The 12346-nt window shown below is 36.1% G+C and overlaps 1 protein-coding gene across 1 annotated transcript in view; it reads left to right on the top strand.

Moving 5' to 3' along the window:
• The window catches only part of SRP68 (signal recognition particle 68), a 63333-nt gene that overhangs the window by 40330 nt on the left and 10657 nt on the right, over positions 1 to 12346 (top strand). The window contains exons 10-13 of the mRNA XM_031965850.1: positions 6288 to 6352; positions 6610 to 6766; positions 10131 to 10225; positions 11553 to 11682. Of these exons, the coding sequence (XP_031821710.1) occupies positions 6288 to 6352; positions 6610 to 6766; positions 10131 to 10225; positions 11553 to 11682 (447 nt within the window). The remainder of the gene's footprint in view (positions 1 to 6287; positions 6353 to 6609; positions 6767 to 10130; positions 10226 to 11552; positions 11683 to 12346) is intronic.

Genomic DNA, 12346 nt, shown 5'->3' with positions numbered 1-12346 from the left:
TTATTCTTGTTTACCTTTTTACTCTTAATTTTATCTTGGAACTTCAAAGTTTTTCTACAGCTCTGGTCTTCTCATCAGGAATGCTTGAAAGTCCTCTTTTTAATTAAAGATTCATTCTTCCCTTATTATACTCAATGTTTTGCTGGGTAAGTTATTGCCTTCTGGAATATTGCATTCCAAGCTCTCTGCTCCATTATAATTGTAGCTACTAAATTGTATATGATGTTGATTTGTGTTCTTTGATACTTGAATGCTTTCTTTCTTGCTACTTGCATTATTTTTATTTTGAGTTATAAGTCCTGAATTTTAATAATGATGTTTGTGAAAATTTTCATTTTGGGGTTTCTTTCAGAATGTAACCAATGAATTCTTTCTATTTTTATTTTGACCTCTGGTTCTAAGTGATCTGGACAGTTTTCTTAGAAGATTTTTGAAATATCTAGGATGTCTTAGGCTCCTTTTTTGATCATGGCATTCAGATAGTTCATTGATTCTTTAATTTTTTTTTTTAATTTTCTAAATCAATTGTTTATGCTATACAGTACCTTAAATTTTCCTTCTACCTTTCCAGTCTTTTGATTTTATATTAATATATCTTGTTGCCTCATGAAGTCATTACTTTCTATTTAGTCCATTGAATTTTCAGGGAGTTAATTGCTTGGGCAAGTTTTTGTACCTCTTGAGCTAAGCTTTTAATTCTCTTTCTAATTCTTTCTTCCAAAGTTCTCATTTCTTTTTCATTTCTTCCTTAGTTACTCTTACTCCATTTATAACTATGTTTTTTAAATTCTTTTTGCTCCTTTTAGCTCTTACTTTATCTTTTCTAGGAATTCTAGTACAGTTTGTACCCAAATGATGTTTTCTTTAAGACATTTGTAGATGTTTTGGAATAACTTTCTTCTGCCTTTGTGTATTGAGCATTCTTGCCATCTTATATAAGAGCTTAATTTAATATGGTTCTTGGTTTGTCCATTCTTCTAGCTTACTCCCTCCCTCACTTGGGACTTGATGTTAGGGCTCAGGGCTGGGCTCTGCCATGCATTTCTGGAGGGAAGGACTGGGCTGACTCTTACTGCTTTCTTGGGGTATTGATTGTTATGTTACTCCGGGGTTTCAGGGACAATCTGAAGTCTTAGACTTCCATGTTTTCAGAGGGAGCTGATTCAAGGCAAAATCTGCAAGTTACTAACCTAGATTTGGGTCTGTGCAAGAGTAGACAGCTGCTAGAATCTGCCTTTATTAACCATCTGGAATGGTTATTATTATTATGGTATTATGGTTAATATTAACCATATTAACACTGTCAGTTCAAAGCGTCAGAATTGTAGATTCCCTTACCATCTGCCTTGGTTATTCCTTTGGAGACTGGGCTTGATGCTGACAGTGAGACCCTGTTCTGAATCACATAACATTTCTGCTTCTAGCTTCTGAATTTCTTTTTTTGGTACATTGTTCAGGACCTAGGAAAGACAGTAATGTTGTTGAATAGTACATAAATCCTTTTCTTATTCCACTCTGTATCTGTGACTCAGGATTAGGTAGTGGATGACAAAATTGCCATTTGGCACCTGTTTCAGTTGGCAGCGCCCTATATAGGTCTGGGACTTCCTTTTTTTTTTTGCTGCTATATAGCCTCTCCCCAGGTGTTGGAATGCTCCATAGTGCTTCTTGCCTGACTCCAGTGTCTGTATACTTCTAGATCTTTGCATCAGAATTTGGTATGGTGCAATTTATGTATCTTTTTGGAAGAGTTGTGGATGGGAACCCATTTGCATTGCTTTTTTCTATGCCATCTTAGCCCTACCTTCCTATTGATTCTTAAAAAATGTTCACCTATAATAATTTACTGAACTTCCTGTCTCTCTGATCTCTGCACACTCCAGCCTATAATGAAGCAAAACAAATCTTTTAGCTCTAGCTCCTTTAACTACTCCTTTACATGAATTCTCAATCTTATTGGTCAGTTACCTATCTCTCAAACATATCTTAAACTTTTATTTTCTGTGTTTTCACCCATAACCTCACCCCTTCCCTCATTTTTCAGTGCCTCACTTAGCACCCCATAAGTGAACACAATATTCCTGATGCATTCTGCTTGGTATAACATAGTACTATCACTGACTTGTTCTAGTCACAAAGTTCCTTTTAATACATCCTTAAGATTGCATTTACTTTTTTGGTGTTCTTGTTATGCTATTGACTTAACACTGAATTTGTAGTTTGCCCAAAACCCTAGATCTTCTGCCCCCACCCCCAACATGCAGTTTTACCCATATTTATTGTGATTAGATTTGTTTTATTTAATTTAACTCTTTTGGATCCTGGATCTGTTTTTGTTATCATAGCTATCCTTCACAGCTTTTTGTCATCTAAACATTTGATGAACATGATATCTAGACTTTTATCTGAGTCATCAGTAAAAATGAATTAATCAAACTGCTACTTATATCCAATCATTTATTCAGCCACTTCCAAACCCATCCATCTCACAGTGACCTACCAGTTTGTCAGCCTTGTCATACTCACAAAGGAACACTTTAATAATATATTCCAGAATTTAGGTTTTGCTTTCTCATCTTCAATATTAAAGGTAAAAGTTGGAACTCAAGAGTTGCTTTATTTTTCATTTCTTTTATTATTAGTGATTTGGAGGATTCTTTCATATAGATGTCAATAGCAAATGTCTTTTTATATCTTTTGACCAATTTACCTATTAGAGAATGTTTCCTGTTCTTATATATCTGTATAAATTAATTGCTTAACATTTCAAATAGAAAAGATGGTTGAAGTGATGGGGGTAAGACATTTAGAGCTTAGAAGAATATGGAGAAAGGGAAGTCCATGTCATCTAAGAAATAGAAGACAACTTGAGATGTAGAACACACAAAGGGGATTAGTTGAAATATAACTTAAAGTGCACATTGTAAAATGCTGGGCTTTGTAGCTTGGATTTCATTAAGTTGATTGCAGAACAATGATACTTTTTTTTTTTTTTTTAACATGTAGAGACATGTGCTTAAGAATAATAAATTTTTCAAAGCTCTGAAAGATGAATTAGCAGTGGAAGATACTCAAGGCAAGGATACTTGTTAGGAGCCTATTACAGTAGTCTAGGTGAGAGGTAATGAGAGACTGAACTAAAATGATGGCAATGTAAATAGATGAGAGGATAGATGTGAGAGGCATTTCAGAGATAGAATTAAAGGATTACTCATTAAGTTTAAAATTACTGATTAGATGAAACAAGTGTTTCAAGCTTGGATGACTGGAATAATGATGGTACAAGTAGTTTAAGGGGAAATCAGTATTTTGAATCAGGATTTTTGTTTTGTGAGGAGTTGGATAATTTTAGTTTAAGATATGTTGTATTTCAGTATCAGTGGGACATCTAAGTAGAGACATCCAGTAAATATTTTGGAATTTGGAAATAAAATTCTGAAAAGATCAAGAGAGAGATAGGAGTTGGAAATAAGGACTTGAAAGTTATCTGCAGAGAAACAGTAGTCAGTGACATATAGAGTACATGAGATCACCCAGGAGTAAGCACAAAGAAGAAAAGACTAAGGATGGAGCCCTGGAGAACCGTCTACATTGAGAATACAGGAGAAAGAAGACTCGGTCTGTCATTTGTATTTTGGTTATTTATTTGAAAGTCATTGACCCTACTGGAAACTGTCTTGTTTATCTCTCTTGTTTCCCTCAATGCTCTACACAAGTCAAAAATGGTAGTAATCAATAGTCATTAATGTTTTATTAGGTGCCTCCTATATGATAGACATTGAGCTAAGTGCTAAGGATTCAAATAACCAAAAAAAAACCTCACTTCTTGGCTGTCAAGAAATTTATAGCCTGTTAGTAGTATAATAATTATATCCTACTTTTTTTTTTTTTTTTTTAAATCATGACTTTCAGGTAGTTGAAAAATTATTAAATTATCTTTCCTGGATCACTTTTCCAGTTTATTGTTTTTCCAGTGAAGTATTTTACATTTTTGGCTATTTTTTCATTCTTTTGGTTTTAATTCTTTGTCTCATAGAATCATTACATTTCACTTGCCCGATTCTGACTGTTAAGGAATTTTTTTCTTCCATTAGCTTTTGTACCTCCTTTTCCATGTGGCCAATTTCTACTTTTAAGAAGTTTGCTTTTTCTAAGCTGTTTACTCTTTTTCATGATTCTCTTATATAACTCTCTTTCTTTCCCAGTTTTTCTTCTGCCTTTCTTATTTGGTTTTCAAAAATTTTTTTTAGTTCCTCCAAGAGGACTTTTTGGGCCTGAGACCAATTTGTAGTTCTCTTTGAGACTTTGCATGTGGGTGTTTATTATACATTGTCATCCTCTGAATTTGTGTTTTTATCTTCTCTGTGGCCATAGTTTTCTATGGTTAGAGCTTTTTTGTTTGTTTTTTGCTCATTTTCCAGACTATTTCATGACTTTGAAAATTGGACTCTGCTCCTGGGGTATAGGGGAAACTGTCTCAAACTTCTTGCACAGGGGACAGGGAGCTGGTCACTGGCTTTTCTGCACTGGGGCTTCCAGTGCTGGGGGTTCAAAGTTGTACTGGAATCCCCTGATCTAGACTAGCTAGACTAGCTGGCTGTGCAACTGGCTTGCTGAAACCACAGGGCCTTAGTTGCTGATCTGTAAGTTGTGGCAACTTCCTGCCCTTTCTCTGCCATCTTGGCCTATATTTCACTTTCTGTAGGACTTTTTCAGTTCACCTTGATGATAGTACCTTTTCTTTGAGATTAGCATTCGTCTATTGTATATGTATCTTTTATGTACATGTATGTATTATTTAGTGTAGACTTTCCCATTAGAAAATGAGCTCCTTGAGTAAATAGGAACAGGATTGCCTTTCTTTGTGTCCTTAATCCTTAGCATAGTGCCTAGCATGTAGTAAGCACTTATTGATTGACCGATAATAGCCTGCTCTTATGGTTTATAAAGTGCTTTCTATATATTATATCTGTCTATCTTTCTATTTGTCTCTGTCTATATATATGCTTGTGTATATCTATTTCAACCCTCTAAGGTAGCTGCTATTATTATCATCTTCATTCTATAGAGGAGGAAATTTAGGTTCTAAGAAATTGTGTGTCTTGTCCAGGGTTTTCTCTGATGCTAAATGTAGTACCATATTAGCCAGCCAGGTCAGTGCAGTGAGGGAAAAAAAGGAGAGATGGTCATTGGTATCAAATACAAAAGAAATGTTATGTGAGAAAAGGCTCTTAATTTTTGTCTAATAGAAATTATTGGTAACCTGAGAGAGAGAAGTAATAGTAGAATGGTAGGGATAGAAACCTGATTACAAAGATTGACAAGTTAGTGTCAGTGAATGGAAGAAAGCAGATGGAATGCTGACTCAAGGGGGAAAAAAAAGGAATGTTTGGTGAAAGATTTGTTTGTTTTAATAAAGAGGAGATCTGCATATATCTGGGTTCAAAAAGAAAAAGAGATTGAAAAATACACAAGAAAATGAGTAAAGGAAAGAAGAGATTGGTATAGTAAGGACCTTCTAAGACCTTACTTAGAAGAGATAATCTAGGGAGCCATTAAGAATATACACATTGAAGGGAAGGAGCCTGTCTTTTGTAAGATTAAAATGGAATATCCTAGATCTCTTCCTTAGAATTTTGAAATTAGAAAAGATTTTTGAGAGGAGTAAGTTCTTTATTTTACAGATTCAGAAAATAAAGATTAGAGATTAAATGATGTGTCCAAAACATACATCTCTGGGGAAGCAATAGAAAATCAGGAGAAAAATTGGTATCAGAGCAATAATGAGAGTCCATTTCAGGTTAGATAGTGTGATTTTTGTAGTGGAGCCAGCTGGCCAGAGTTCATGATCTCCTTTCAACAATATTTAGCAGCCTGGGATCAGGGAAATCAGATAAGGAAGTTACCTAAGTTTGGGATTTAGTAATGTCATTATGTCAGAATATAAATGAGGAATTCTAGGAGCTAAATGAGCGCATTGTGAGGTGGCTGGCTTTGGAATATAGATGGAAGATGAAGAGAAGTGAAAGTAGAATAGGGTTGATTGACAAGTGTCCATAACAACTGAGTGACCAATTATTTCCAATGAAAATCTTTTTTTTTTCTGATTAATATTAGACCTACTGTAGTTTACTAGACCCTATTATGCCTGCAATTCAGTGTTTGTAAATCCTCCTGTTGAGTGTGGTCAACACAGCCAAAAAAGGATTATAGTTGTGATCTTATGATCTTTCTAGTAAGATTGGGAACGGATATTTTACCTGATTCATTTTTTCTAATTTTTGCAGAAACAAAGAGAGAATAGTCTTGATGGAGAGTCTGGGAAAGTTTCTAATTTGCAATACCTACACAGGTAGGTCTTTCTGAAATTGGGGCAGAGCAGTTTGCTACTTTTGGAAGCTTCTCTTCTATCCCTGTGACTGGGAAACTTAGCACTTTTTAAAACCACTGCATTTGGCTTATGTCTAGTGAATAGGAAATATTCACAATCCTTCTTCTTTCCATTCCATTTCTTTTCCTTAATACCAAGTTTCGCAGCAGTGGCATTTATGTGAACTACTGAATGACCTTCACTGAGCATAACCTGAGCTGTTATATGGTGCCTTCTAGCTACCTGACTTTCATCAAGCTGTCTACTGCAATCAAACGTAATGAAAGCATGGCAAAGGGTCTGCAGAAGGCACTGCTGCAGCAGCAACCAGAAGATGACAGCAAGCGCTCTCCCCGGCCGCAGGACCTGATTCGCCTCTATGACATCATCCTCCAGGTGACTTTTGAGATAGGGGAGGAAAGGCCCTGATCTTCAGGGGTTCTCTGGGTTTGTTGGACAAAAAAACAGTATGAAAGGGCCTGTCAGCAGATAACTCATGTTACATGATGAGCTCCAGCCAAGTGGCAAATATTTATTAAATTCTTACTAAATGTAAGACACCCTACAAGATACTAGAGGAGATCCAGAGGGAGATAAGCTGTGATCACTACCTTCACACAACATAACTTCTCATTGAAAAGATGGTAATTAGGACTTTAAGGTATACAAAGTGCTTTTCACGTTATAGCTCTGTGAGTATTATCCACAATTACAGGTAATGAAGATGGGACTGAGGTTAAAGGTTAATAAATTTGCCCATGGTCACTCAGCTGGTAAGTGGACTCAAAGGACCACTCTTCTCTCCACCTCACAGTAGAAGGCAGCATGTAAATCCCAAATGAAAGATCTAGGAAGCAAATGCCATCGTTCAGATGAAGGGGTAACCATTTTTAGCAGAAGTTTTCAAGTAACACTTAATTAGAATTAACAAATAATTATGTGGTTACTATGGATAAGACATTTAGGATACAAAGACAGCCGTGGATTAGTCCTTATTCTTTGGGAACATAACATTTACTAGGAATGGGAGGATAATGAAGGTAAAGGGATTCTCAGAGAATATTTTGAAGAGGGAAACAGCATTCCAACTGGAAAGTGACCTGGATATCTAAAGGAAGATAAGAATAAGAAAAAAGTACTTTTGGGGCAGCTAGGTGGTACAGTGGACAGAACACCAACCCTGAAGTCAGGAGGACCTGAGTTCAAATTTGGCCTCAGACACTTAACACTTCCTAGCTGTGTGACCCTGGGCAAGGCACTTAACCCCACCTGCCAGAGCATAAAAAGAAAAAAGTACTTTCTGGATATGAAGTGTAGCTATTGCAAATGCTCAGAGGTGTGAGGAGATAGAGCTATTTTGGCAACATGGCTAGAACATACAAGTATGTGAATAGTGGCAATGAAAAATAAGATTGTGAAGCGTTCAGGAGGATGCAGATGTGGAGGGCCTTAATTTGGTTTTATCCAAAGTATAACGGAGCCAATGAAGGTCTTTGAGCAAGAGAGTAATTTAGGCACGAACTTTAGGAAGATGATTTTAGCAAGGTGTGTAGGATAAGTTGAAGAGGGGAAAGACTTGAAGCAGAATGGCTAGTTAGACCATTATAATAGTTTAGGCAAGAGATGATGAAGGGTGAATTAGAATGGTGGTCATGTGGGTAGAGGAACAAAGGAGACATATTCCAGATGTGGCTTTAGAATATATTCTAAATGTTCTTCAAAGGACAGCCTGAAACCTCCATTTGCAAAGGCTAATAAGTGAATATAAAATGAGGAAGTTATAAGACAAGGTAGCAACTGTTTCTTAGATTTCTCTTTCTAGTAGTTTAGTAATGAAAGGGAGAAGATAGAACAAGAGCATAAGCAGGTCAAATAAATCAAGCTTGTTTGTTTTATGGTTATAGTGTGAATGAATAAAAAAGCATTTATTAAGCATTTACTTTCTGCAAAGTACTGTGGCAAGCTCTGGGAATACAAATAGAAATGTAAAACAGGTCCCCAAGTCCATGCTCTTAAGGAACTTACATTCTAATCGTTGTTGTTCAGTTGTTTTTCAGTAATATCCAGCTTTTCTTAACCCCTGTCTGGGGTTTTCTTGGCAGCAATACTGGAATGGTTTGCTATTCTCCTTTCCAACTCGTTTTACAGATGAAGACTTGAGGCAAATGGGATTAAGTGTCTTAGCCAGAGTCACCTAGTTAGTAAGAGTGTGAGTAGTAAGATAAATGACATAGATTTTAATGAACTTGATTAGCAGAATGCCATGGTGGGGAAGAGGGGGGACCTGAGCAGATGTTAGAAATGTTCCAGGGTGAGGACAATGGTAAGACCAGGAGGAAAGGAATTCGGGGTGGAAGACAGTGCCTTCCTTGTTGGACTGGTTACTATAGAGTCAAGAGGAAGGGAAGTGAAACCAAAAGAGTGATGATGTTTTGGAAGAACAGGAAAAAACAGAGAACATGATGAAGGTGAAGGGCAGATTTAATAAGATAGTGGGATAGTTGAAAAGAGATTTTGATCCAGGGGAAATTTCTAAATTCAAGCACTAGAAGTAGAAGATTTTTAGATAAAAGTATTATCTTCAGTAACAGTAACAGTGTGCAATGATCAGTTATGATAGACTTAGCTCTTCACAGCAGTGAATTGATTCAAGACATTTCCAAAAGACTCATTATGGAAATGTTATCCACATCCAGAGAAAGAATTGTAGAGTATGAATGCAGATCAGAACACATTGTTTTCACTTTGGAGTTTTTTTTTTCCCCTTTCTTTTTCCCTTTTGTTCTGGTTTTTCTTTTAACATGACTAATATGGAAATATGATTGATGTGATTGTATAAGCTCTATCAGGTTGCTTGCTCTCTGGGAAGGGGAAGAGGTAGATCAGAGAGAAAATTTTGGAACACAAAGTCTTATAAAAATGAATGTTGAAAACTACCTTTACATAAAATTGGAAAAAATAAAGTATCATTTAATGAAAAAATTAAAAAAAAGAAAAATGTTATTTAAAAGTATGCTCCTATGGGAACTTAATAGGTCAGTGAACTGGGAGCATAAAATGATCAAAGAGACATCAATGTATGAATATTAAAATCATCCAGGATGAGGGTAGCTTTGGGGTGGAGAAGATTATAAGCTAAGTACTAAAGTAATTGAGAAATGAGAGAGGATAGCCTGAAGGTCAGCCTGCAACAAAGATCTGTACAAGGAGAGCTATAGGGATGTAGTGAACATCAAAGGAGAGATTATTGAATGATTGAAATAGGAGTGATGGTCTGGCAGGGACAATAAGGAGCAAGAAATATGTCAGTTTCTCCTAGCATAGGTTTTTTGGGGCATAAAAGAATGGCTAACATATGAAAGATTGGAAAAGTTGATTTGGAATCTTTTAGGGGTGGGGTATTTTGGGGTTTGGCACAGACTCATGATTTCTTCTGTGCTAAAACATCAGGTATAGCATTCTCCACTGGGGAATCATTTCTTGCCTGCTTAATGGGTGGGAAAGGGAGGACTGAGAAGATTCAAATTGAAACAAAATAAATGAAACAAGTTTAGTGCTCTTTTCACTATACTACATTGTCTCTGGATTTCAGTGGGTAAACTGGGAAGAGAGAGGGCATAACATTTTATCACTAAATCCCATCTGAAAAGTTCTGGTGAGAATATTGGTATTTAACATAACAATGAGTCCACATTGTTTCTTCTGTCTCTTCTACTATTCCTCCTAAAAACTAAATTTGAGATCTTTTCCTTTTGAGCAGAATCTGGTGGAACTGCTCCAGTTGCCTGGCTTAGAGGAGGACAAAGTTTTCAAAAAAGAGATAGGACTCAAGACACTGGTATACAAGGCTTACAGGTAATTTCAAATACTACCCTTGAGGTTCTTATTTTTATAACAAAGGAAGTTAATTTCACCTCAAGAAAATTGTAGTAGTTTCATTTACAGGTAACATGTGAGAATTGGAAGCATATTGCTTTCTATAAGTAAATTGATAAACCACTGGAGTGATTTTCCCAGTAACTAGAATAGAATATTTTTGTTTTTTAATTAACCATTTCTTTTCATAAGAATTTATTCCAAATGGTCCATTTTTTTTTTTATCACAGAATCATACTTCACTAATAATTGAGGGGACAGTCTGTGTTCACATATTCTCTTAGTCTCCTTTTTTCTCTTCCTCCTATTTCCAGAAAAGCAGAGAAAAGGACTAAATAGGGAGATATTAAGCTGAATTAGGGTAAACAAGATTTGAAACCTTTCAAGCTATTCTTGATACTTAATTTGAGAATGAATAGACTAATTGCTTTCTCCATGCAAAACTGCAAAGTTTATCTTTACCATCTTTACCACCATCTTTACCATCATCTTTACCATTACTATCTTTACCATACTTCTCTTTCTGAACTTCTCTTTATTTCTTTTTTTCAGTCCTTTATTTATCCTGTGTCCTCTGTTTGTGCACAGCCCTCCAATTAATCTAAAACTTTCCCTTCTTTTTAACTCCAATCAAAATTCTCATGTCCTAAAAGCTCAACTGCATTTACCATTCAGTGATCTGATATTATTATTATTATTATTATTTTTTTTTTTTTTTGGTGAGGCAATTGGGGCTAAGTGGCTTGCCCAGTTAAGTCACACAGCTAGTGAGTGTTAAGTATCTGAGGTCACATTTGAACTCGGGTCTTTCTGACTTCAGGACTACCATACCATCCAGCTGCCCCTAATGATCTGGTCAAATTCATACTAAGATGTGAATGAGCCTTTATTCTCCAAAGGCAAAGTTTAATATCAGTGATCCTCTTATTAGTATAATTTGTGCAAGGTGGTGACTCCTCAGGTTATCCTGAGAAGGTCCAATTATAAGTCTTTTTTTTGACTGGGAGAAAGGAATGTTCCTGTACTGCTTGTCTACTCCAGAGGAACACCCTCTTTTACTTGTTCAGCCAATGGTTTTAAAAGCAGGAAATCAGTATTACAGATATGATTCAAGTGCTCTTAAGTATGTAGGGGTCAGTGCAGCAAACTTAAATATTTGAAATCTAAAGACCCTTTTTTTATGATCCTTGTGCTAATAAATACTAAAATACTTGTTACTTTGGTTAAAATTTAACCTGAATATTTGGGAAAACTGTGGAATTAAGTAACATGTTGCTTTAGAATGCTGTGATTTGTTTCTCACCAGGTGTTTCTTTATTGCTCAATCTTACGTGCTGGTGAAAAAATGGAGTGAAGCCCTGGTCCTATATGATCGAGTCCTAAAATATGCCAGTGAAGTGCAGTCTCAAGCAGGAGCCTCCCAAAACAGCCTAAAGGTTGGAGATAAGTTCTTCACTGGGGCTTTTTATGGGGAGATGATCATGATGATGGTGAACATTTCTGTAGTTCTTACTATGTGCCATGTGTTACATTAAGCACATTACAGTGTTATCGCATTTGATCCTCATAACAACCCAAGGAAAAGTATTAATTATTCTCATTTTAAAGATAAGGAAACTGAGGCAGACTGGCCCAAGGTCACACTATTACTGTCTGAAGTCAGATTTGAATTCAGGTTGTCCTGATTCCAGGTGCAACACTACTATGCAATGTAACTGCCCCTAGCTGCTAGGGATAAAGTAATTGGAATCCTTTTTTTAAGCTGGACTTGACAGGTAAGTCTTTATGGGCTGCAGACTTGTGACGCTGTGGCAGAGCTATTCTTGGAATTCAGGCTCCTAAGCTCTGAGAACTGGGGGTATAGAAGGGAAAGTCCATTCTTCTGATTAAAGTAATGCAAAGTTCAGCAATCTGAAAGCTTTGCCACTAGGTATATTAGTTGTTCTAGCTCTGAGGCCTTTAAAACAATGTAAATCAATGAAAATTTTCACTCAATTTGTGAAAGAAAATGATTATAATGTTCTGCAACTTTACAGAGGTGATTATGATGTTCTTACAGTACATTGTACAACTACTTAGGCAACAAGCCAGGAAACACTA

This window comes from Sarcophilus harrisii, chromosome 4 (assembly GCF_902635505.1).
Source record: "Sarcophilus harrisii chromosome 4, mSarHar1.11, whole genome shotgun sequence".
Classification (NCBI taxonomy): Eukaryota; Metazoa; Chordata; class Mammalia; order Dasyuromorphia; family Dasyuridae; genus Sarcophilus; species Sarcophilus harrisii.
Note: the sequence above shows the minus strand (reverse complement) of the source record. Positions and strands in the feature narration are given on the sequence as shown.